The 25,572-nt window shown below is 38.1% G+C and overlaps 1 protein-coding gene across 14 annotated transcripts in view; it reads right to left on the reverse strand.

Moving 5' to 3' along the window:
* Nucleotides 1-25,572, reverse strand: part of ESRRG (estrogen related receptor gamma) — a 410,058-nt gene that overhangs the window by 118,539 nt on the left and 265,947 nt on the right. For 13 of the 14 annotated variants that reach the window (XM_076334579.1, XM_076334574.1, XM_076334586.1 and 10 more), the window contains one exon: nucleotides 12,204-12,619. In XM_076334579.1, coding sequence (XP_076190694.1) covers nucleotides 12,204-12,619 — 416 coding nt within the window. Of the gene's footprint in view, nucleotides 1-12,203; nucleotides 12,620-17,162; nucleotides 17,182-25,572 lie in introns of those variants that run through there. The other variant, XM_076334583.1, reaches the window with a different exon arrangement.

Below are 25,572 nucleotides of genomic sequence, written 5' to 3' on the forward strand. Positions count from 1 at the left end.
ACTAACCAACACAGTGGATATAAGAAGTACACATACAATTGCTGTTGTGTTTAATTTTGGAATATATCAAGAGTAAACAGTGCTATAGAAAGGAAACACCTTTCAAGTAAAAATGAAAAGCCGAGTTAAAGGATGAGCTTTTTGACTTTTTTTTTAAATCTAGACAGCTATATGGGGGAAAAAAAAAAATACAAAACCACAATTAACGTGAGTCTGTGTCTGGCTCCATACATGGTCCCTAGCAAAATCCTTCACGTAGGTTACTCCTGCTGGTAGGAGGAGGAAATTTTGTCATTTATTGTCTGTACCAAGCCACATGCTTAGGCTCCTAGCCTGAGCACTCTTCACTTCCTTTTTTTTCACCAATTTCATCAGTCTTTCTTTGTCTAGAATACGAAAAGGAGACTGTCATGCTTTATTGCACAATCAACTGTAACAGGTACTACAGAGCTTCACCCTTCTCCTTCCACAACAGCAGGCGCAGTGTGTCAGGCAGGGCTCACCGGCACTGCTACCACTACATCTAGCACGTTCTATAGCTGCCGGGTCAGACCTCTCAGCCAGGACATCTCCCCTTCTCTCTATACTTCAGACAGAGTGCTTGTACTGAGAGGCATCAGAAACAGGATCATTCCTACCAAGTTGTCAGAATAACAAAAACTGGGGGAGATGCTTGCCTCTGCCCCTCCCAACTCTCCCTAAGGCCTAGAACAAGCTAGATCCTTAAATGTGAGCCCTCCTGGGCAAAGCAGTGTCTCCATTTTTTTTGTTACTGCTTAGTACCTATTATTTATCCTCAAAAATAAGAAAAAAAAAGCCTGGAAATTAATGGGTAAAATACATATGAGTAATTTTCTTTACTTTTTTAAAAATCACATCTTTGGGTATCCAAGTCCAAACGGGAGAACATCTGTTCTCTTTTGCCCTAGTACCACTGCACTTTTCATAAAACAGCTTAGCTCAGCTTATTCATCTGCCTAGCCATGCATCCTATTGCCCATGACTACATTCAGAATGACAGACTTTGCAGCAGTCAGAAGTTTCACCAGGAAACTGACTTTTAAATAAAGTATCTTCCCCATCAGCCTGTCACATCTTGCTTTAAAGGTATTTCTTTATTTTCTAACCCTTTCCCCCTGTGATTAAGTGCATTAGTATCTTAATGAAAATGCATTCTGTTTATTGCCCTCTTGGGAAGCAAGAGGTCATCACACCAAATGCATAAATTGTCATCAGAGACAGTCCGAGCATAATTGCAATTTTGCTGCTCCATGTTTGCTGCACTCAGGGTCCGTCAAAGTCCCCTGAAACATGCGCAGGTTCTAATAATTAGCATAGAGTCTGCCTGGGACCAGAGCATTGATGAAATATTTCAGAGTTAATCACACTTTGTAAACACTGATTTATATTGACTACCTTTCTCCAGACTGATGTCTCCTCATTAAATATCACATTAGTGGATTGCAGGATTGCACAAAGACTCAAATGCTCAGCAACTGCTAATTCAACAGGAAGTAATACTTAAACCACTTACATCTATTGAAAATTGGTTAAGTATTTATGATAAAGGAGGTCTGCATGGTGCAACGTATATTCTGCCAATACAACCAGCATACTTCACACAACCTTTTCAGGCGTTTGCGGGCTTTCTTCCTCCTGAACATTGCGGCATGACTGACTTAGCAATGCTGGCGAGTAAAACAGATTTTGGTATGTCTGAATGCTAATGGTTCTTGTTGACAAAACTCAAACTTCAGTTTAGTCCTCTTCCCCTTCCTTAGGCTCCTGAGAAGAAAGCTATTTAAGAAACTGAAGGATACGGTGGGTAGGAAATTCAGCACAACAGTTCCTGCAAAACTTCTTTCCGATACGTATTAGCGAAGTTAGGAAATAACACTTCTGGAAGGATACGTAGGAAAGGATGGTAAAAGCAAGTTTAAAAAAAGATTCACATTATCCTCTCACATTCTAACAAGGCATTCTTAGTGAGGCACAACCACTACACAGGGAGACCTTCAAAGCCTTTCACAAATTGTATCTAATTAACTTCATCATATTATAGTAATAAATGTATTACCATCCCTATTTAAAAATAAGAAACAGGGAATCAGAAATGCTTTGCACAAGACCAAAGATACCTTTGCACAAGGTCAGAAACGATCTTGATCAAAAACAAGATTGAGATTACAACACAGAACTTCAAGCAGCAAAGGTCTGTACTGAAGCAAGCGGAGCACTCCCACTACAGCCAGAGCCCTTGTGCAAAGGCACAGGTGACAAAGGTACAGATGTCAACACCAAAAAGTAGTATTCAAAACCAGAAAAATATAAGCAAGATTGCTTATTTCCCTAAGTAGACACTTCTAATCCATACCCGGACATTCCAGTTTTGCACAAAATCCTGTGAAACATGGCAAGGGTCTGTAGCGTGCAGCACATTATGCACCGAAAACATAACTTATTTTTCGTGCAAATTCTTGCCACCTAAAGAAGTCTAAAATGAGCTTTTATTCTAGTCACTTAGATTCCAGTACTTTAGCTCAGAGGGGGAATCTTCTCCTATCAATTTAGGCTGCTTTACTTTAATGAATTATATTTTACAGCAGATGCTCAATCTTAATTTTTGATGTTAGAAAATAAACTTGGAAGATGGAGGGAAGAGTTCCTCCAATGAACTCAGTAGAGTTACAGTAACTGGATTTATTGCTGCAGCAAAGATCCACATCTTACCAATAGCCATAGCTGGTTCCCCTAAAGCATTACAGTATTTTAGAATATGGCTAGACCGCAGTAAAAGTGCAAGGAAACTAACATTTTGTCACCACTCCACATATGAACGCAGTATTTTATCAAATATCCCCACGGATAGACTTCATTTCTGTCAGCGAGCTTTCCTTAAAAAAAAAAACCACCTCACGGAATTTTGCAATGGATAGGTACCTGGATATATATCATACTCAAAATGCGTTTTACCTAGCACTCAAAGTATCAGTGGATATATTTTTGGTAAAAACCTAGGTTTACTGCACATTGCAGGCCATTAGAGCTCTCATGATTTCTTATTTACTTCTATACAATAAAAATAAATAAACAGAAATTATTATAAGAAGCGTTTGGGAATCTGTACAATTTCATAGGTACACTACATCCATTCAGGATGCTCAGATCTGCATTTTATTTCAATTAGAAAGATTCAGAAGGAAGCTCTACCATTTACTTGTCTACCTCATGATGCCAGAGGCTGAAACTGGGCAGCTAGTAAGAGTATAGGTTGAGTTTGCCCAGTCCTGTCAACAGTCGGAGAGGTAGCTGTGTTATACAGTGAACAAAATCAACATGGCAGCTCTAAGTCTTTAAACTGGGCTGACAAGAACGATCGAGCAATTTATAATATCTCCTGGCTAGTTTTCAGAAAGAACTGGGCTCTGATTACTTATTTCAGAGTCTTTTGTACAATTAGTTTGCAGGCAATATAATTTTCTCACTTACTCCTTAATAGAATCGTGCAGCTAGCTGGCTGATAGAATAACAGCGTATATGTAAAACTCCTGCCTGAAGTGCCAGGGGATAATTTGTATATTCCTTTCAGTAGCGTAATGGACTTTTACAGTTTGGCAGTTAAAGGGCTGAGTAATGTAAATTAGTGTGACGTTTGAAAATAAAAATATATGTCAAATCTTCACTCCCCAAACACATTGCCCTGTGCTATAATAATACAACGGGATTTATCCAGCCTGAGTCCCTTTTCTCTTCTCATGCACTGAGGAATGTTTATTTAAAAATAGTTCCTTTTTTTTAATAATTTGTTAATTTTATTATCTCAGCCAAAAGATGAGAAAATACTTCTAACACACTGTGCCTATCAAGAGCAATGGACTCACTAAAAATATGATGCCATTTGATCTTGAGATAGCAGGTCAACTGCTAAAATTTACACTGCGTAACTGGCTCTCTGGTTTTAGATGCTTCAGACTGTCAGATCTTTACACACAGCTCGAGGATAAGCGGGTCAAGATACCTTGGTTTTTTTTCATCTCACAGATGAGGTTTGGAGGTTACCTGAATGAGATGTGGAGTCATAGTACAATTTTAATGGTACGGGGACTTACTCGATGGCTGTACAAGCCAGGCAATCAACTGGACTTAGCCAAGATTCTCGAGACCATTCTGGCCATTTCTTGCATAGAAGTGACAGCGACACTCAAGGTAACAGAAGAGGAGGAGTGAGAAGCATGACAAAGAAGAGGCCACTGAAAGTACTGGGCCATATGCCTTGGCATCTTATCCCAAATGAAGTTATTGTCATCAACAGTTACAACTTTAGAACCTCACAGATATCAAGTGCAAAGCTGGCTCTAGAAACTGGCTCCAGTCTGTGGGACAGGCTGAAACAGGGGTGTCTCTTCCAGAAATACCGATAAGAATAGAAGCTGCAGACAGCAATTCTTAGCAGAAGCTTTATTTCCCTTTTCACACTGCGACATTTGATATTATAACACTAAAGATGTAAAAGCATTGCTATGAGCTATTGGAATATGCTCAGAAAATCTTTGGACAAGTAAAAGACATGAGGAACGCTGAGATACAGGGCGAAAATGTGTTTGTAAAGAGTAGCCATGAGTCACTTACAAAAGCAGGAGGAATGCTGAAGATACCAGTATTGAAACTTTTACTGTGTGGGAATGTAGGTCCAGAAGAAAAAAAAAAGAAAAAAAAAAGCAAACCAACAGAGGGGAATTAATTATTCCTTCAACGTAATAATTTTATGCTATAATCAGCTCATGAAACTGTATTTCAGTATCTCTCTATTTATATTCAATAATGCCCTATTTTTCTCCCAAACTTTCTCTTTGAGCTTCTGTAACCTACTACTTTTTTTTTCAAAAACTTGCATTTAAAAAGCAAGTGTTCTCATTACTCTTAATAGAGGCTACTGCATCACTGGATTTAAGTCTTTCTGCAGTAAGGTTTACCCCAGGTACCACCTCCATGCTCTGCTTTCCTGTGTGACAGACCCAAAGGAATACACCTGCTTGTCTGTGGACTGGCATGCATGAAAACTGGAAAATGAGAGGTAGCCAGGATTACAGCCATAGGTCTTCTGGGAATTAGTAAGAGAGACAGGAGAACCTAACAGAGTCAGAATCAACACAGAGAGTGAATTATGGTATGTTAGGTCGCACCTTGATATGTAATCCAACCAGAACAGAATAGTTCCTGAGAAACTGAGGAGAAGTAGGTGCTGTTGGAAATAAGGAGTAACAGGCTAACTTAGGAAAAGAAGGACAGAGAAAAAGTCCCAGATGGACTTAAAAGTGTGTTTGATGTTTATAGGTCTTAGCAAAGCTGAACTGAGGAAAGTAAAAATAATTTCTCTCAGTTTAAAGTTTCAGTTCTTGCAGACTCTGTTCCCTACTTTGCAGTGAGAACTCAACTGAATTTAAGTATGAGTAAATATTCTCACGAGTAAAAGTACTCTTATTGATAAGGTTTCAGAAATGGGGTCAGGTTGGAATGAGGTTGGACTTGAACCTAACTGCATCCGGTTTTGGCTGACAAATCCTTAGATGGATTCACCTGATAGTGCAGATAGCTCTATGAATTACAGACCCATGAATTCTGCTACATGTCATCTGGAGCTGATTAAGCCTAAAGTTGACTGTATTTGCAATTTTTCACCCAGATGACTTCAGAAACAATATTGCACACACAAAGTTACAGAATGTTCAAAAATTTGGTTCCTAAATGTCTCAAAACTTTTTTTAAGATGATAGGACCATGTATGAAGGATTATGCTTATGTCTCTGTTGCTTGTGTTGCCTTTTCTGTTACAATAAGAAACTCAGTAGAAGCAGCTAGTTTTTAAATAACTCTACAGTGTAAGATGGCATTTGACAGAGGGACACAGCCAGCTTAAAAGTACATTTTAAATGAAATCACTATGTTGAGTTGCTTAAAAGAAGCCAACGTACTATGTTACTGAACTATAATATACTTAGAACTTCTAAAATGTATTTTTTATTTCTTTTTCTTTTATTCCTAGAAAGCAATATGAATGGAGATTTAAAACGAAAATGTAAAGGTGATGCTGGTTGGTCTGGCTGCATGACATTTTTGCTTCAGCCTCTAACTTTGGGTAGACAGGTTTCCAGCATCATAAAAACCACCATAATTTTCAATATGAGGCTTATATTAGGGGGTGTTGGATGACACCTGTAAGGGCCCAAATACCTTTGATTTCCACTGGAGTCAACTTTATTTTCAACAGAAATGAAGGGCATTTAGGTCATCTTAAGAGAGAATCAGTGCTTTGAAGACACAAATAGAACTGATCCCCTGCTGCCTGGGAGTCACTGAAGAGTCGTCCAAGTCAAAGACTGAACCATCTACATTTTGTCCCTACTGGTATTTTATCTAGGTAGATTTTGATACATCCTATCAAGGTAGCATGGAAAATTGCCATTGTTTGTTTATGAGCACATAGAACATCTCAGTCTGTAAAGCTGCAAACCAAATGACTATCACAGCAGTAAAAAAAAGTCATAGAAACATTAATACATCACTTGCTAGCTGAGACTTCACATGTCTCTAATTCCAAACTAGACAGAGCTTCATACGTGGGCTGGAAGCTTTCAGAGATGTTTATGACAAATAGAGATCCAGACCTAATTATAATGGCATTGATACATACCACTGTACCGGTACTATTTGTAAACCACATGTCTTTCTGAGTATTTCCGATGGGCTCGAAATAGCCATGCACAAATCAGGATGCTCATTCTTATTCCCTAATAATCTAAATGCAGCATATAATTTACAAGGCTGTAAGGAAAGCAGAGATAGTAAAAAGGATAGAACCATCCGTATACTTTTAAACTTCTCTCTGGTTCCCAGATTTCAGCATGTTTGTATTTTATTGTCTCATCTTGTTTGGCTGCCATAGTTACACAACGACATTATGACAGGATTAAAAGACGTGTTGGAAGGAATTAAAAATACTTGTTCACTAGTTTGGTTGGCCCATAGGCACAGAGAAATCAGGGGAAAAGGGAAGATATCTATCATTGCTTGCTTAAAATATTCTTTGAAAGAAATGTTGATGCACAGACTTTCACTTATATAAGGAAGGTGAATGATTTAATCAGGTAATGATGGATTCAGTGACATTTAGTGTTAGGTTCACTGGAGGGCTGCCATCTTTGCACCAGAGCCAAGGTCCACAGACTATTGCACCAAGATGCAAGCCTCCACCCTATCTTTCTATAAAAAAACTATAATCTTAGCTACCAGTAAAGATGCTGAAAAGCCATAAAATCTTACTTAATTTGCTTTCATTTCCCCCACAAAAATGATGTGCAGTATTATAGGAGTCAGCTTTGAGAGATGCAAATTAACCTTTGGAAGCCACTTTGGTCATGTGCAACTTCGAATCAAACTTTATGTTGCTCATTTTAAATGTCACCTTATCTGAATTTACATAGCTAGTTCTAAGTTTCCTGATTAAAACTTCCTGATTAAAATATATATATATATTTACTGTAAAGTGCTTGTACATTTACAGATCAAATTGGCTCAGTAATGGGTAAACACTCCAAAGAGGGTTGAAAAACCTGAACACTAAAGGGATTAAAAACAACTTGCAGTAACCAAAAAGGGAACAAAGTACAAAGCAGTTTAATCTAGCTCCTAGTTTGGGCAGGCTTTGAAGACCATAGGAACTACATAACTGCAGAGCTGAAGGCTCTTAGGTCATCAGCATAAAATGAGATGGCAGACTTGGTCTAGTTCACGTAATGACCAAAAAAACAACGGTATTCCCAGGATGGAAAATTTCTTGTTTGTGTGAGGAGACATGGACAGGCAACAACTCTCAGGGATAAAGCTCTTAAATGAGACAGTGACGGTATGATTGCAGGGCTTCTTACTACCTATTGCTTTACTCACCCTGCGTATAAACAGAAGATTGCTGTCTCCATATTGGTCATCCAACAGTTTTTCCTTTAAAAATAAACATATAAACAAAAAAACCCAAAGCCCAAGAACTACAAGGACTATTGAATGCAAAATATTTTAGCTTTTGTGGGGAAAATTCGAACACTGTCCAAGGAAATCATAAGTAAGCTCTGACACTTTTGCAACAAGCATTACCAGGAAGGCAACATATCAATACCTAGGCTTTTCACACTGCCTTTTCATGCTAGATTAAAGAGTCCAAAGACGAGAGTCCTGAAGATTTGGAAGGAGGGAGGAAGAAAGTTGTCTAAATGCAAGCCATTATTTTAGAGAGATGAAGGCTAAAATGAAACAAAATAGTAAACTGTCTTTGAATCTGTAAGTCCTATCATCCTTCTACTGAAAGCAAGAATACCATTTCAATCCACTTGCAGAAATGTATGTTACAGGCACTGAGTAATTACATATTATTAATGCAAAATGTGTACTTACTAGCCTTTATGATAACTGAGCAAATAAAAATGATGAGCAATGTATTTACACTAAATATTCACTACAAAATATCTAGTAAGTACAAGACCTCTGTGCTGAACACAAGACTTTGTACCCAGCTGATCTTAAAATTCTTTTTTTCTCTCTTCCTTTTAATGAAAGCTTGGAGTTTTCAAGATAATACAGTGCACAGCAAAAACTGTGTAGAGACCCTAAAAATCAATGGACCTGTAACTATTTTTAGACATTGCTATTTTCTACTATCCCTGATGTTAAGCCAGTTTTGGGGAGATTTGGCTGTGTGTGTGTTTCTGTGAGACATCTGCAATCAGCCACCACGTAAATTATCCCAGAAGCAAACTGAGAGCTGCAGCTGAGTGAGTACTAGGCTGAGCAGAGAGAACATCCAGTTCTCCCATCCCTTATATGTCACAAAAGGGGGCAGAACGTCATTAGATTGTACTATGACCTAAAAAGACACCAATCTTATATATTGAGCTCATTTTTTGGTAGGCTTTGTTTCAGTTTTCTGGCCAGGTAATTTCTTGTTTCTAATTTTTTCTAATATTATTGATTTTAATCATAATCTCTGCATTCTTTACCACAGCCCCAAACTTATTTCTGTGCCATGTTAAAAATATATATTCAAAAAAGACAAAATTACTCCTTATAATTCAAGACAGAGTTAATTTAGTTTCTTTATTTTTAAGAAAATTAGCAGGGATTGCAAAAGGCAGGAAGAAGAAGAGGATAAATCCGTCAGCCAGGAACGGACATTTTTTAGACTAAATTGCCAACATCTGAAACGGAATGACACTTTCCATTACCCTTACAAACAGGTGTATACTCTACATTACAGCGAAATTCGCCTCGTGTAAGGGGCTACTAGGTATCCTGTGATGCACTTCATTTCTGTCTTATGTAAGATGCTGGTGGTGTACAGATACCGTGCTGGCTCTCTGAACAGCTGCCTGCCGCTTTCACCTACTGAGATTTCAAAAGACTCCTTTGAAATGGAAAGAATGGAAAGACTCCCATTGACTTAGTGGAAAGGACACCAGGCCTGACGTGAACACAAGATGTGTTTCATAATCTAACTTTATCAGCTCAGCCTTGCTCTAACTGAAGTCAGGGCAGTTTTGCCCATGACTTCAACAGGAGTAGCACTTAGGTTCTACGAGTCCGAGCTAATTTAGTAACTCATGAATGATAAACAAGAAAGGTTTGGGAAGTCAACCGTTCTTTTTCACTGAATCTCTAATTAAGTACCCTTCACAATTAAGTTATTAGCCTTTAAAATAAGCAATTCTTTGAGCCAAGACATGTTATCCTTACATACGCTGAGTTACAATATTTGACTCTTCAGGTAGTCTGGTTTACTATTCTGTATTTATAAGATTTCTTGGGTTTTTTCTGTTTTCCTGTTTTCTTATTTGCAGTTATGCAGTAATCAACTTATTTTAAAAACAAGCAGAGAAAGAATGTGATATGAACCAGGAAGTGAAATGGTACTGGGAAGAACAACCTCTAGGAACACTGGGACTAAATTCTATCATTTAGAGAAAAAAAAAAAACCTCAGGGGAATTTTTCTTCATGCAAGCTTAAAGGTAGAATTTGCCCATTCAAAACATGAGGAGTAACTTTTTCTTGTCACCTACCACAATCCATGGTTTGATTCACCAAAGTAAGTAGTTTCCATTATTTCGGATGGTATCTGAAAAATCTTAGTAGTTGCGTCAGTTTAGTCAGCACCGTTACTGAAGATGTTGCCATGCCATTATGATGGTAACATACTTCCTATTCCTAGTTTCTTCATTATTGTTTTTCCACTCGATGCTTGGTTTTGCCTTACTGCATATTTTTTTTGTCTTCACAGCACTGTCACCTGCTGATGTAGCTAGTGCTCCAACCATAGTGAGACTTTTTGCACAGCTGCCAGTTCTAACTTGAGCTGTGTGGCCAAGTCCAGGTTGCTAATCTGGAGAATGACGTCCCTGTCTTGTGCTTCCATGCCCAGAAACTCGCTGTCTGTGGTGCGGTGTAAAATTACAGGCTACCTATTACTGCCAGAAGTCAACACTTTCATCAGTTAACATTTCTGTGGCATTTTTTCATGCTCCAAGTACAACTAAAATAATCATGCATCAATTCAGTTCTGTAGGACAGCTATTACATAGCAATTAAATACCATTTATCAAAACAGAGTTGCTAGTTGAAGTTGATGCTTGAAGTTTAGCACCCACAAGATACAAATTGCTTCAGCGGAAACATTTTTTGAACTTTTCTGAAAACCTTCTTGAAGGTCAAGTGAAATCATCTACCTCTTTTTTCACTTTTCCAAAACAAAGACTTGAAATGAGCATACTGTTTCTGCATATGCACTCATTTTACACATGAACCCAGGCCACTAGGAATCTTCACAGGTATGTTTGTTTACTGGTTGCAAACATTGTAACACTCAGCTCCATTAGAACAACTGAAGTCTAATGTTCCTTTTTAGTGGCTATATGGCCATCATAAAATGGGTACTTCATGCTGGCAGAAGGCCCAAATCCCCCAGAAGCAAAATGGATGAGAGGAGAGTAAAGCGGCCATTGCCTCAGCAATGGATAAATTAAAATAACATTATTTTTCCTTATTAATTTTACATTAAATATGGAAGTACTTTATTTAGGAAGCCTTGGCCAAATGTTTCAAATTTTGGGTTATGTGAAATTACAAAATGAAACTAACTTTATGCTTCTTATCATAACTCATTTTTAAAAAAAAAAAGTATACCACCAGATTGCATTGCCTTTCCTGAAAATTCCAGGTGCTCAACATCTATGAAAACTAAGCAGGTTTTATTGAGGAGCTTAAATTTGGACTTAGCAACCTAATTTTAGACTCTGAAGTTTGAATTTAATTTAATGTGACACTATATTCCTGTACAGGCCAAGCTTGGCCTCATGTTCTTTAAATAAAGCACCTTCAATTTTACTTGAAAGGATGATATCTAAATCAAAATAGAAGGTTATTTTGCCTCCATTGGTTCTGAAGCTAGAACAAGTGGTCATGCAAATTATCCCATTCATACTAATTTATGCCAAAATACATGGCATATTTGTAACAGGTATCAAGAGCAGATTAGTACAAAGTACTGGGCAGAGACCAAAAGCTGCCAACATACTCTCCTTAGAATGTGATCTTACAGGTATTTGTTGAACCTGTTTAAGGCCACTGTATATCGTACGGATGAAAAACCAGTTATTAATAAACCGATATGCACAAAGCACTACACCATTGCATTTTGTTCCAATTTTAAATGCACTGGAGCTTTAACAAAAATAAGCTGGATTCCTGTAACAATTTAAGTATGGTAGTGGTGTAACTAGGAGCAAAACCCAAGCACGATCCCTGTGTGCCAGTCACAAGGTGTGTTCAAGAGGCATCCATGACAACCTTTCAGAAAATAATCAGCTTTCTTTGCAACAATCATTTATGGGAATCCATGAGAAACTCATACAGAAAACAAATCTGAACGTGCGGATGGCCCCCGTGTTCTTCTGCTTTTCGTAATCAAAATAAACATGGCAGGGAGCTTAACAAGACCGACAGAACTCCCAAAGAAGCCCAAAGGGGCTTTTTCATGAGTAACATCTGCAGGACCAAACGCTATGAAGAATGAAAAGGTACAGTCTGAAGTCCTAACAGGATCTAGTCAAGGATTGCACTATTTCACTTTGAGCAAAAGAAAGAAGTTTAAAGAATAACCAACCTTGAATTGTCCTCTTGAAGAAAGCCTTGCAGGCCTCGCAGGAAGCCACTCCGTAGTGGTACCCTGATGCAATGTCACCACACACCAAACAGAGTCTTTTGGGCATCGAGTTCAGCATATATTCACACTTGGTCTGTGAATCTTCAGCGATGGTACTGGAGCAGTCGTCATACCGTTTCCTGACTGGCCCGTTGCCCCCAAGCCCTGTGGCTGAAGGGTAGAGGGGAGGTGAGTCCAGCCCGTTCTGATGTCCATTCATGGTGGAACTGTAGCTCCCGCTGGCGTCTGAGGAGCCACCAGGGCTGTGGTGGTTGATGCTGTCCGTCAGAGAGGCAGGGCTCGACGGTTCCGTCTTGATGTATGACGAACAGCTAGAATCAATGTGTCGATCTTTGCTTGACATTCTGCAGAGAAGCCTGTAGTGGGGAGAGAGAGAAAGAAGAATCTGTGTATTAAAGACAGTGCTCTTTAAGGCTGCTCTGGAAGGGTTAGGGACTGCACATCACTCATTCATTAGTCAATACCTCTTGTTCTACATGAAGGTAATCAGCATAAGGGCATGACAGAGCTTTGTCAAAGTTCCAGACAGGCAGTAAACAAAAAGTTTAAAGAGACCAAATCTGTCTGTTGTCCCCTCCACCTGCCCTCTAGGCTACATGTCAACTTCACATCAACTCTAAATTCTGAACTTGTCATCTAGTGAGTCAAAAAATTTTTTAAATCCTATTAGATGACTTGGCTATTGAACGTCTTCCTTTTTCCATCGGTACCTTCTTTCTGTAAATTCCATCGTTATCAGGAACAAATATTTCCAAGTCCAATCACATAAAACTTCTGCTCTGTAATTAATGTTTGTCAAGACACTTGACTAAAACACGTATCCATCATCTATTGATCTAATCCCAGAATTGAAGAGCAAGTCTCCCACAGTCTTTTTTTTTTTTCTTTATTAATATTGCTTTATTATAGATACAGCTATTTAGGAACGGAGTAGCACATCAACTGGGAACTCTAACAAATAATTAAGGCTAGACTCCATTTTCACAAAATCTAAGTGAAATGATTCATCAGCTCTGGCTGCAATTACTTTCTAGCCATTATCCTCTATAGGATCTGACATTTTACGTGTTCCACTCTTGGATTAAAAAAAAAAATATATATATATTAGAGGAAATTTTAGATAGAAGTTGTGTCTTTCAGAAGGTGAGATTCTGTCTTACTTCTCAGTTCTCACGTTTTCAGAATTAAGCATCTGAAATAAAACCATGTAACATTTCATCCAACAAATTAGTGCTTTCTACGGGGGGGGGGGGAAATCTTCTTCGTCTATTCCATCCTCAAGATTTTATTATTTTTAAACATATTTTAGGGAGAACAAGGGACAAAAATAATAATTAGAAAGCTCCAAATCAGATACTATCTTCATTTTCTACAGCTGTGATTATGAGACCACAGTAGCAAATGGCCTACCCTGCATTCTCCTGACAGTATTCTCAGAAGCTGCCAAAGTACAGATGCCAGTTATGAGCATTTCTCTAGAAACATTTTCAGCAGAAAAGCAACTACCCCATAAGGCCACCCACCTGGAGCTATAGATTCATGTTTTCAAAGCAAATGCATGAGTCCAGACGATTTGACTACTTAACTTTCTAAAGTAATATTTGAGATCTTGTCTTCACTTTTTCACCTTTTCGTGTTTTTAAAAAAAAAAAAAACAAACAAAACATTTCTACTTCAAGATCTGGAATCAAATTCACCACTGGAAAACAGACATTAAACCAGAGAGTTGGCTTCCTTTCCAATGAAGGTAACCGAGATCAAAGCCTGACCCTTCATTAAAAATATCTGCTTAGGATGAGATTTACCCTAAAATCAGTGCCTATGGATTGGGACCTCTCAATTGTTGTGATTTTTACTGTAAAATTCTATTGAAAACAAACGACACATGAATTTGGAAAACAGCCAGATTGATGTGCAGAAATGTTACCCTCCGAACTTAAAATCAGTACTTATTTGGGGAGGGGGAAGGAGCAAGCTATCTGGTGTCAGCAAATAAACCAAGGAAATGGGAAGGTTAAAGCCGTGAAAATATCTTATTACATTGGACCACCTGCTTGTGTTGTCCTTTCCTCAAGAACTGGAGGGGGGGAAATCCCCTTGCCAGCCTGCAGTAGCGTGTGCCTTTTCTTCTGCATCTGCTGCCTTGTAGCCGTCACTGTTAATGAGTGCTGTAATTAATAGATAGCTCTCTCTTGTCTCTCTACTTGCACTCTGGGCTAAGCACTTTTCTCAAGTCAACGTTTGAAAGAAAGCGGGTCGGCACTGACTTACAGCAGCTCTGTGAATTCCTTTTAATTTAGAGCACTTACACCACCACTCCACTTATTACCTTATAATTACTGGACCGCTCTCACATACATTATGATCTTAGACTAGAGTTAGAAGTTATTAGGGTACTAAAACATGGTGTCTCTCTGTCTCTCTCTCCCTTTCTTTGACACTGAATTTTATACAGCTACGATTAAAAATATCAATTAACTTTCATATTCTACCAACTTATTTTTTACATTATTTTTCTATACACTAACACTAAGGTCCTTTTATTAACTAAATAGGTACTTGGTCTTCTCTTCATCTCCCTGCTGCTGAGACCCCACATATAGTCTCAAAATACAGCAATAGGAGTCACTGCCTACAGTCTGTCATAACCAGCTTGATGGCACGTTCTTGTCTAAGACTCCCGCTGCTGATTTTTTTTTTCTAATCTGTGCAATAATGAGCTCGAATGTCACCCTTCCCTTCCCAGAAAAAACATTTGCAATTAATTAGTTGTCCAAATGCATGTTGTCTTAGCCAGTGCGAAAGTGGCTATCTCCCACTCCAAGCGGTCAGAACCAAAATATAATCTCAGGTCTACAAGCATTAAAATCTGATCACCAGTGTTGCTTAGGCTAAAGCCAGTCTGCTGATGCTTCTGAAGTAGCAGTTTCTGGTACTAACCAAGATAGAGCTGCTTTTGGCTACAGCTGAAACAGCACAGACTGGACTGGTGCACGTTGGCAACGCACAGATGCAGTTAAAACATTAACCATTCCAAGGAAAAGCGAAAACAACAGTGCCTGACTCTGAGAACAAAAACCTTCTCGATCCCCCAAAGAAGGTGAACCACAGACAAGGCTGGGTACACTAGCTGTGGGTGGGCAACAGACACCTACTGCTTTCACTCCTTCGTTACTGTACCACATCTGAACGAAAGTAATTCAAGAGCCATCTTATACCGATGGCAGGTGGGACCACCATCAAATTATCATGCTGAACATTTGGAATAATGCCTAAGCTAGATCTCTGTAAAATCCCTCCCTCAGTTCCCTCCTAATTACTACTTAGCTCGTTACACTGAAGAATTCCTAGACACCATTGCATTATAGTCTAAAACTACAGTTGGAGCTTAATTCTCTCTTCCTCTCTCTGTCTGAAATTCTACAGCTCTATTATTCAAGCCTGAAATATTCACAACTATCTATAAATTCAATTGTCAGCTGGTGGGTTTTATTCTAGACCTCACTTCAATCTAAAATTAGAGGCACTAAAATTCACATTAACTCTAAGAGGAATGTAGTGAAAAAGACTTTATTTCAAAAGAACACCTTTTTGTCAGAAAGAGCTATTTTCAAGATGATGGCTTTATCTGCATTCAAAGAGAATAAGCCCAATTCCACATTGTGCTGTTAATGCAAAATTTTTAGGTCACATTGGATTAATAAAAATCTAAATTTAGTTAAGGTTTATGAATAGAAATAACATGTGTCATATAAAAACGTACAGTATTTATTTTAAAGCCTTGGTGGGGTTGTTTTTTTTCTTTACTAGATTTTAAGTCAAATAGATGGCAGCTCCATTTGTGGTGGGCTGTTCTCAGGTAAGTTTTCTAACAACTGGTAGCTCTCGGGTAAACCTTCCTTTCAGTAACTTTAGGGAAAGTAACTAATTGGCTCTAGAAGCATTTCCATGCCCATATGCGAGAGAAACTACATAGGGTGCTGCAAGTAACATGCAATATATAGCATGCCTCTTCACATCTCTACTAAATTTACTTCACAACTTCTTCGTTTAAGTAAGACCTGAAGCCAGTCACCGCTGGCAGAAAGGTACAATGACAAAGCACTTCAATATGCAACTCCTGCTTTAAAATGGTCTTAAACAATAGCGAATAAATTGTAATGCTATGTGCTTATGAAAGGTTGAATATATTAAGAATTTATTAATGCAATCACATTCATATTTCCATCTACCTGCCACATTACTAATGATATTGACAGTGCTGACACTGGCTAAATCAGTATCAATATACAAGTGGAGTGCAAAAATTAACTGCATCTGATTACAGTATATAGCCTTAAAAAAAGAAAGCCTTCCCATTCAAGCCACTGGCAGCTCTTTATAATCCATCCATACATGCAACCGGTTCAGAAAGTTACTTTTCCCTCATCTCCCTTATTACCAATACCTAAAGGAGGTCAAAACAACATGCCAATACTTCATAAGCTGTGAAGACATTTCATGCTCATTTTTCAAGTAGGAAAAGCTCTGCTTACAGCATCATTTGCTACTTCAGAGCTGCACTGGTGGCTTCAGTGACAGTAATAATTAGTCACAATAATTAGAGTGAGCACCTTTATTATAGACCAACACAAAAGTCCACTTTTATCTGCACAGGAAGTTTTTCTTTTCTTGAAGAGAGAATCACCCTATTTCCATAAATGTCAGAATAGGTTGTTAGCAGTTGACATTTTTAATGACAGCTACTACATGGGAGCATCAGCAAGGCAGGTGTTATTATGGACACCTAGGTACTTTTTACGCTAACAGTGCAATCCATCTGATTTTCCTCCGATACATTTCTCTAACTCACATGGATGTTGACCAACAAGGTCTTAACTCGTTATCCTCATACTTTACCTGTGACAACCAATGCATGAAAGAAAGTCTTGGTCTAGGTGACACAGTAAGTCTGTAGCAGTCAGGAATGGAAGCCAGCTCCTTGCTTTGACTGTAAAGACCACATTTCCTCTCAAATACTGCGCTTACTTTCAGTATCATTTCACAGGTCCATACCAAACTCAGTAGACAGAAAACAGTGCAGCATGTTCCAGTGATTGCCCGTACTCTGCTTCTCTGAATGCAAGAGGGAAAAAATGTTTGTGTGGAAAGAAATGAAAATGTTGCTTCTTGCACCGACGCCCACGACAACACCTCAAGACTTTCACCAGGTCCTGTTAAAGAGCTGAGTAACAATTTCAGCCAAACTGCTTGCTTTACATTGAGCAATTTTTTCTGCTTCTGCTAATTGCACTCTAGTAGAGTGGCAAAATGTGAATCACTTAGTAGGAAAATGGGCACCAGCTGCTATTGTCAAAGAATGGAGATACCGAAGAAAAGGAAAGTGACTGAATGAAGTGTCATGTCAGAAATCAACGGTGCAACGTGTGATTTGAGAAAACATGACTACTTTACAGAGACAGGGTGTCATTATGGCATCACAGTAATACGATGCTTTGACAACTGCTGGGTCTAACATATCATCATTGCATTAAAGGTGCACTGGCTTAGTTGGGGGAAGGAAAAGAAAGGATTTCTTCTTTTAATAAGAAATATCGTAAGGCCTGCTTGGTTAACCTAGTGGGCGAGATCATTAATTGCAAAGTATTGCTAATCTTGTCCCATCCACGCACAAACAAAACTGTTAATACGCATTAGATCTTTATTAATGAACACACATGTACAACCATGTAGTAAAGAGTACCCTGTGCAAAACGGAATGGCTGTGGTGGGTTTTTTTTGTTTGTTTTTTTAAACAATTGTTGAATGTTTCATTGTTTTTTGTAACTTCTTTCTTTTATGTTTTCTTGAAGCCTTCACCACTTCACCTTGGTAAGGGAAAGCAAAGCAAGCCAATGACTTCTTCCAGAGCAGCTGTCGTAGCCACTAGCAGCCGGAACAGAAGCAGCAATGCTTGAAACCATCATGTTGTTACCAGCAGTGGCCTGAGTTAGCTGATGATTGCTGACAGAGGATCCAGCTTCTGAAACAGTTATTATTGCTCCATATGCAATCTACCAAGCTCTGCTAAAGCACTTCCCACACACAAGGCAGTGGAAGACTACACGACTGTGTGGTCATTTTTAGTTTAACAAAACAAGCCATTATCTGAGGCCTTTCACATTTGCACCTAATCTGAGCAGCTGCACTTAGTTTGTTTTCTATGCTGCTTTTAAAAAGCAAAATTTTCAAGTGGCTGACTTGCAACTACTGCAGACCCTCCAAAATGAGGGGGAATTATTTTAACCTCCCCTCCCTCCCCTCCAGTATATAAATATTCATTATTGCTTCCCTTTCTATTTCACATTGATTCCCTGTGCTTCCTGGTTGATAAACTTTGTTAACAAGAAGGAAATGATCCTGAGATACCCCAATGTGTTGCAAATTATCACTGTTGACAGCTTCTACATTTAAGGATTACATCTGATGCAACAATGCATACTAGTGTCATTTATCTTTAGCTCATTTCCTTGGACCTATTTCAACTGAGGGTGAGCATCTCTTGTTTATAGCTCTAAATACTGTAAGTGAGCAACTGGCAAATCAATAAAACTGTTAAATGCATAATAATACTGTGTAATTACTTACATGATGTTTTGCATAATTAACTGTCTGAGGTGTTCCTTGATATAATGGATACTCAGAGTATGGAATAACCTATAAGCCTATAAAACACACTCTGTTTATACAAACAGAAATTATGTTTAAAACTCTCATTCTAATAATCCAAATCAGGCTTTGGCACTATATGACAGAAAGCCTTCCTTTCCTGCCAAGTCTAAATCAATTCTTATGGCATTACTTCATAACTAACGTGATATTTCACTGATGATGACTATTACCCTGATTACTTGGAAGTAACGTAGTAATAGCAAAAATATACTTAGATTAAACAAACTACTGCTATTTAATCAATATTATTGAGACAAACTAAGTGTTTTAATAAGTCTGTATAGATGCACTAATGCTGGTTTAATTAAATGTATCCTTAGACACGCACAAGCTCTGCAGCATACAGATCCTACGGTTTGACAGACCATAACATTACTCTTCTGAATTTAAAAGCTGAAGCACTTATAGCCAACAGAATTTAAATCTTTTCAGACTGCAAAGTGATTATTCTTTACATCAGGTACTCTTTTGGGAACAAAAAGTAAACAGGGAAGAATACTCAAAGACCTTGCACCTTTGAGCCAAAACACCAGACATCTGAAGAGGTGCCAGCCCTCAGTAACACAGTCCAATGCATCCAATATATGTCACTGCAACACACTTACAAAAACAAACAAACAAAAAAACCTCCAACTGAAAGGCAAAAAATAAAGCTGGTATAAAAATCACAAAACTGACCTTTATTTTTGCACATGTGTATGCAACAAATATCCTATTAGCTGTGTTATGCACTACTACTACCAGGCCATCACCACAGAAAGTTTCCTGCAGAAAAGACTTGCCTACTTCTACAGATTTCATGTATTTCAAGTAGAAAAAGATACTTTTTTGGTATGCTCTGATGATTCAGTTTTCAAATACTTAAAAAAAAAAAAAAAAAGGCAAATACTGAAGAGAAGGCAACACAAGAAGTAGATGGCACTTCAAATGAAAATCATTCTGGAATGCCTGGAAGTTATACACAAAAGAAGCATATGATTTTGTATTTTGTGTATGTATTATGGTTCTGATACAGCTTAAACCTCAGTAAATACTTCATATTCCTACTTAGTTTTTAGGTTTCTCTTTTTCTCCTGTTTCTGACATTATTACACAGTTAGAACATGGCTGTTGTTTGAGTTACAATCGTATCATTAGAAAACTTCAGATTTACCTTCTCTCATTTACTGGTTTCTAGCCTAACGTTAACATATTTTTTGTTGCTACAGTACTTAACACGCCTCAAACGAGTCAGCTCTTCAGTACCTGGAGAGCTGCACAAACTCACACCAAGAGACTTCCCATGCCCAAACAGTTTCAACCAAAAGGCTGTGATGCGACTACTAGAATGACAGCCAAATTTCATCATATGAAAATCAGTATATTGATCAGGAAGAGTAAGATTTTTATTACTCTATTTTCAAACTGCAGCCTAACACTTTTAATTCATATCACATGTTGGAAGACAGCAAATCTCTGGTTAAGGAGTTAGGCATTTTCTCTGAGATGGAACATCATTTTACTTGCGGTTATACACCAGTGGTATCAGGTGGAGTCCGCCTGATGTCTCTAGCCCCCAGAGGACATGCTAAAGTGTCAAGGAGTCGTCTAATTATTAATTGTGAGGATTCTTTTTATTAAAAGAAATCAACTGAAATAGCAAAAGAAAATAAAATGCTACATTCAGCTACTTGAAGGGAGAAATATACAAAACTACAAAAATAAGTAAAGATTTAGTCAAGAATGTAACAGGCTTTCTAAAGAGGGATTATTTTGAAATGATTACAGCATCAAAAGCAGTTCCTTGCACCAGTCAGAAAGCCAGTACTACAGATCAGAGAGACATAGCTGTCATTCACCAGTTTCCAAAAGGAAAAAGATGACAAAAAAATGCCTTCAGTCTCAAGAGAGAGTCAAAGTTTACACCATCAGATTTTTCACAATTTCTAGCAGCTATTTCCTTCCATCGCTGAAAGGCAGAGTGTAGGTGTGTGCACACCGTGTACCTGTCTCCCCACCCAGCTCCCTCACTGATTTTCTGCAGATTTATAACAGAAGAATTATAATTTGCCAGCCAACCTCTGTTAAATTGGAGAAGCGATTAGAAAGAACATACCAGAAATAGTATCAGAGAGCGAGCGTCTTAAAAGACTCAGGACTAAAACTTATAAAGCAAGTGATCCTTCTCCCACCCCCTCACTCAGCTGGCTCCTGAGTGTGTCCTGTCCTCCCAGCTACACGCCACCGGTTTTAAATCCCCCCTACGCATACACGCATGTGCGCACAAGCAACCAAAAAGCTACTTGGTGAGTTGGAAAATGACGTTTTCCTGCAATCAGTGTTTAAGTGAATGTTTGTCCCAGTGTGTTACACCATGCTGTCAGCTAGCAGCAGGGAGTCGTTGAGTTGTTACTACATTTGATTTGACTGCCAGTAGGAAGCTTTATTTCCACCAACTGTTCGTTGCCAGCTCTAAGGATCTTCTCTTACTTTGAGAGGTTTTGTTTTTTGGGGTTTTTTTAGATATAGTCCATTATTTTTCTCTTTCACTGTGAGGACTTTTAGTGTACGGCAGAAGCATCTCCATGTCTCCATGCATCACAGCAGTCTCTTCACTTATACTTGCTGCCTTAAACGCAAAAAAGTAATTGTATTAAGGCAACTGTAAGTCCATCCTGACACACATCAGAAAAATTATTTTTATATCTGGACACCTAAGTGAGAGGTGCAAAGATGAATATTTACATAAGAAAACTGAAGCAGGGGAATTTTATTCTGATCTTTTCCAAAAAATGTGGGATTAGAGACTGGAGGAATAGGTATGGAGAGATAACCTGAATGGATTTTTTTTTTTCCAAGGAGAGCATTTGCTATCCAGATCTTTATACGCTTCCCAGACAGAGTTTTTAGTAGGGCTTTCTGTTTGCTTGTTTATTATTCATGTATATCCTGAAAGGTTTCTCCTCTGTCAAACAAGATCCTATAACTTTAACGGTTGTTTACAATGCTTCCTCTTCCTACACAATAATGATGATTTTGATAATTAGGATCTAATTATAATGGATCTGACAACAACTTTCAACAACGAAAAGCGTCTTCAGAAAAATGAAAGCATATGCGTGAATAGTGCAGGGAGGTGGGGTGGGGGAGAGAAATACATTCCTATGAGACAGCCTGAGAACTCAGGCTGAATGGAAAAGTAATTAACACTAAAAGCTAAAACTGTAATTAAAGAAAATTTCATTAAAGGGAGGCAGGTGATTCCACTTTCCTAAATATGACAAGGTGCTGTATAAAAATAAAATAGCAGCCGGTTTCAGTGAGTGGAGCAGGAAAGCCATGTCTTTAACCAGATCAAATTCTCGAAATTGGCTGCCAAGACGGGATTGTTGTGATTTATACCCGTCTATCAAGCGCATGAAAGAGAGAGACAGGAGAGGAAAAGAGGCAAGCTGCTGTCGCTTCCATTCGCAAAGCACCTTTAATTTCCACGGCACCATCTGTTACCAAATCTAATTCACATTCCCTCCTAATCTGGTTTAGTTCTGTAATACTAATTCTTCCACTACTCTTACGAACATCGCTCTCAAGAAAAAGCTTCGGTTCTGGGTTGGTAAAAAATTGAATATTATACAGTTAAGGTTCTGGTGACTTAAGTGAAGCATGCTGCCCATTAAAATGCACTCCTGGTAAAAGGATTTGTTTCCAGTCAGTGCAGAGATACAGAATTGCTCACGTTTGAAAAAACTCATCGGGGGAGGAGGGGAGAGGAAAAGAGGGGAGAAAAAGGGGGTGGGGGGGAAATCACAGCTGATAATAGGAAAGTAGGCTGTGGACATGAAAGCAGAGGTTGTCATAAAATACAATTGTTGTCAACTTTAGTCACTTTCAGTACTGGCTATAAAATCACTTTGTCACGGTCTCGTATCGAAAGCTTGAAACTGTATTTTTGCTAAGGAAACTAAAAGGAGTGAAATATAAGATTCTATGAGGGACAAAAATATTTCTTCCAAATTATGAGATGCAAATGTCTGTAAGAAACCAAAAAAGTAGGGACAAAAATTGAAAGTGGTTTAAAAAAGTCTCCTGAGCGCCAGCATTTCACCAAGTGCCACAGTCTTACTCTTAGCTATGTGATGATGATCAAAACCCCAATCACTTTTGTGGGACTTGGAAACAAAGTAAAGCACCAGGCCTTTCCTGCAGCTAAGCGGTTGCAGACAGGCAGTCCCTCATCTACTGGTCTAGGAGTGACTCAGCTTTCTTCTTGGTTCCCACACAGAGCTCCTTGACTAGGGTCCTCTTGAAATAAAAAAAAAAAAAAAAAAGGACCTAGACAAATATTACTAGTAATAATACTATGGTACTATTTATTAATAATGCTTATCTTTTACTTATTGATTTTAACGCAGATCTTAAACTGTATTTCCAGGGAGTACCACTATCTCCCTCTTACAGATGGGCAGAACAAGACACAGAAAGGTGAAAAGTTGACTAATGCTGCTCAGCAGGCCAACGACACAGCATGGAACAGAATCAAGGTTCTGGGGAATCCCAATCCAGTATATTTTGCATTATTTCTTAATTTTTTTTTTGCCATGGCTTTGATGAAAACATGCCTTGGAAGTCTGAACATTTATTTCTAAGGGAACTTGCCTTGAGCTTCCAGAAATGAGACCTTTGGTTTTTTTTAAATATATAGTTTTTTCTAAATGAGAAACTTATTTTAAGACTAAACTAAATCTTTTCTTATTCCTACATTAAAATGTTTATTTTTCTGTTAAAGTAATCCCAATTTCTTTGTGTGTAGCCTTCCCAAAAATAAAGCCTATGGGAAGAACAGCTTTAGCCAGCACAAAGGGTAATGTGTGAGGAATGTGTAGCTGTGAATAGCCCAAGGTTTTTATGCCCTTTTTTTTTTTTTTAAGAATTTGAAATAGAAGAGGCAGACAATATGAGGAAAAAAAAAATACTTTGATAGAACAGTAATATTCTACAAAATGCAAAAAGAAGTGCTAGTTTTCATTATATGAGAGAGTAATGCATAAACAAATTCCTGGCAAAAGAAAAGATTACAAATTTGTAACTACTGTGAAACATTCATGAACGGAGATGTCAGTTCTAAAGATGAACATGAGTTCTGAAGAAGTCTCCTCCTCCAATATCACTGCTTGATTCACAAATTGCTTAAATCATCCAGGTAATTTTATAAACGGTGTTCAGTCTGTTATTTTAATGGGAAGAGTAGGTAAAAAAACAAAATCAAATTTGTTCCAAATACAACACATCTGCCATTCATTGTGGGTCAAAACCTTGGGTACAGGGGAATAGACCCAGCAACACGGAAGCTCTGTGAATTTATACTAGCTAATGGTGCTATTCCCCAACTCGGCCTGTGATTTCAGAGGGTCTAAGGTCCTGATACTCCAATATGCAAGATGCGGGTGGATTACTATAACCTACTGCACCCAAGGAAAACCACACTGACATCAAAGGACTCAGAGGGCATAGCAGTCTTTTTTTTTTTTTTTTTTTTAAATACACTAAAGCATTTGAGTGATATGAGCCCTGGCTGTTAATGCACAACATTTCTATTTCTACACTATAAAGTCCCTTAACGTTTGTATACAAAAACTGTAAGAAAAAAGAACCTCTTCCTTTGAATTCTTACTCTTTCTTTGTTTATTTATCTTGATTCCGGAAGCACTGAAAATTAAAAATAGGCAAAACAAATAGTTGAGTGTGTTACTTGGGTATGGTACTGATGACCAAATTCATCACATGCTGAGATAAATCAGAGAATTTATAGAAGCAAAACCTATGCAGCTGAAGTCTTTTCTAGCCTGTCTTGGACTTTAATGTGTGATTACAGATTTTTACAAAAAAATAAACAAACCTTTGGCTTTTCACAGTTCCTTGTTCTTCACATATTACTATGTGTAATTCAAACCTATTTATGCCAGTGGGTGTACATGTCAGAGATTTGCCTCTGGATATAAGCAGCAAAGGTCAGGAAGTAATGGCTTTCACTTTTAAAATGTTTGCATGACTCCAGCAAGTTTGCAGGATGAGCTTTTCACAAAGTCCTGATATGGTTTCTAGTCTTTTATCTTTTGCCTTCTATTTTGGTGGGAGTCACAGGGAGAAAAGAAGGAAATTCAGCACATTCCAGAAAAATTGTCTGAAGTAACAAATGTGTACCAGCCCAACTATTACATTCAGAACAAGGATGTTGCTACTTGCAATTACAAAGCAATCATATCAATATGCTGCAATTATTACACGCTGAACCTGTGGTCATGTCTTCTGTAAGTCACTGAGAGACTTGTCTAAGAAAAGCTTTACATGAACAGCTCAGCATTAATTACTCCATATTGCACACTGCAAATTTCAGCTGTATTTTAATGACAGACTTGCTTCAATTATTTCAACAGTATAAAGTCTGGATCAAATATTTATTTCTTTTAGATGTAGAAGTTCTGCTTAAGTCGACTGTCCTTGGGTAAGCAATAAAAGAAAGACTGGCCTGAAGAGAGCACTACATTCCACCATTAAACTAAACTAACACACACGTTTGATCCTGAGAAGTTTTGTGCCTCGCTAGTTTCAGCACAAGTTC

Source organism: Aptenodytes patagonicus, chromosome 3 (assembly GCF_965638725.1).
Source record: "Aptenodytes patagonicus chromosome 3, bAptPat1.pri.cur, whole genome shotgun sequence".
NCBI classification, from domain to species: domain Eukaryota; kingdom Metazoa; phylum Chordata; class Aves; order Sphenisciformes; family Spheniscidae; genus Aptenodytes; species Aptenodytes patagonicus.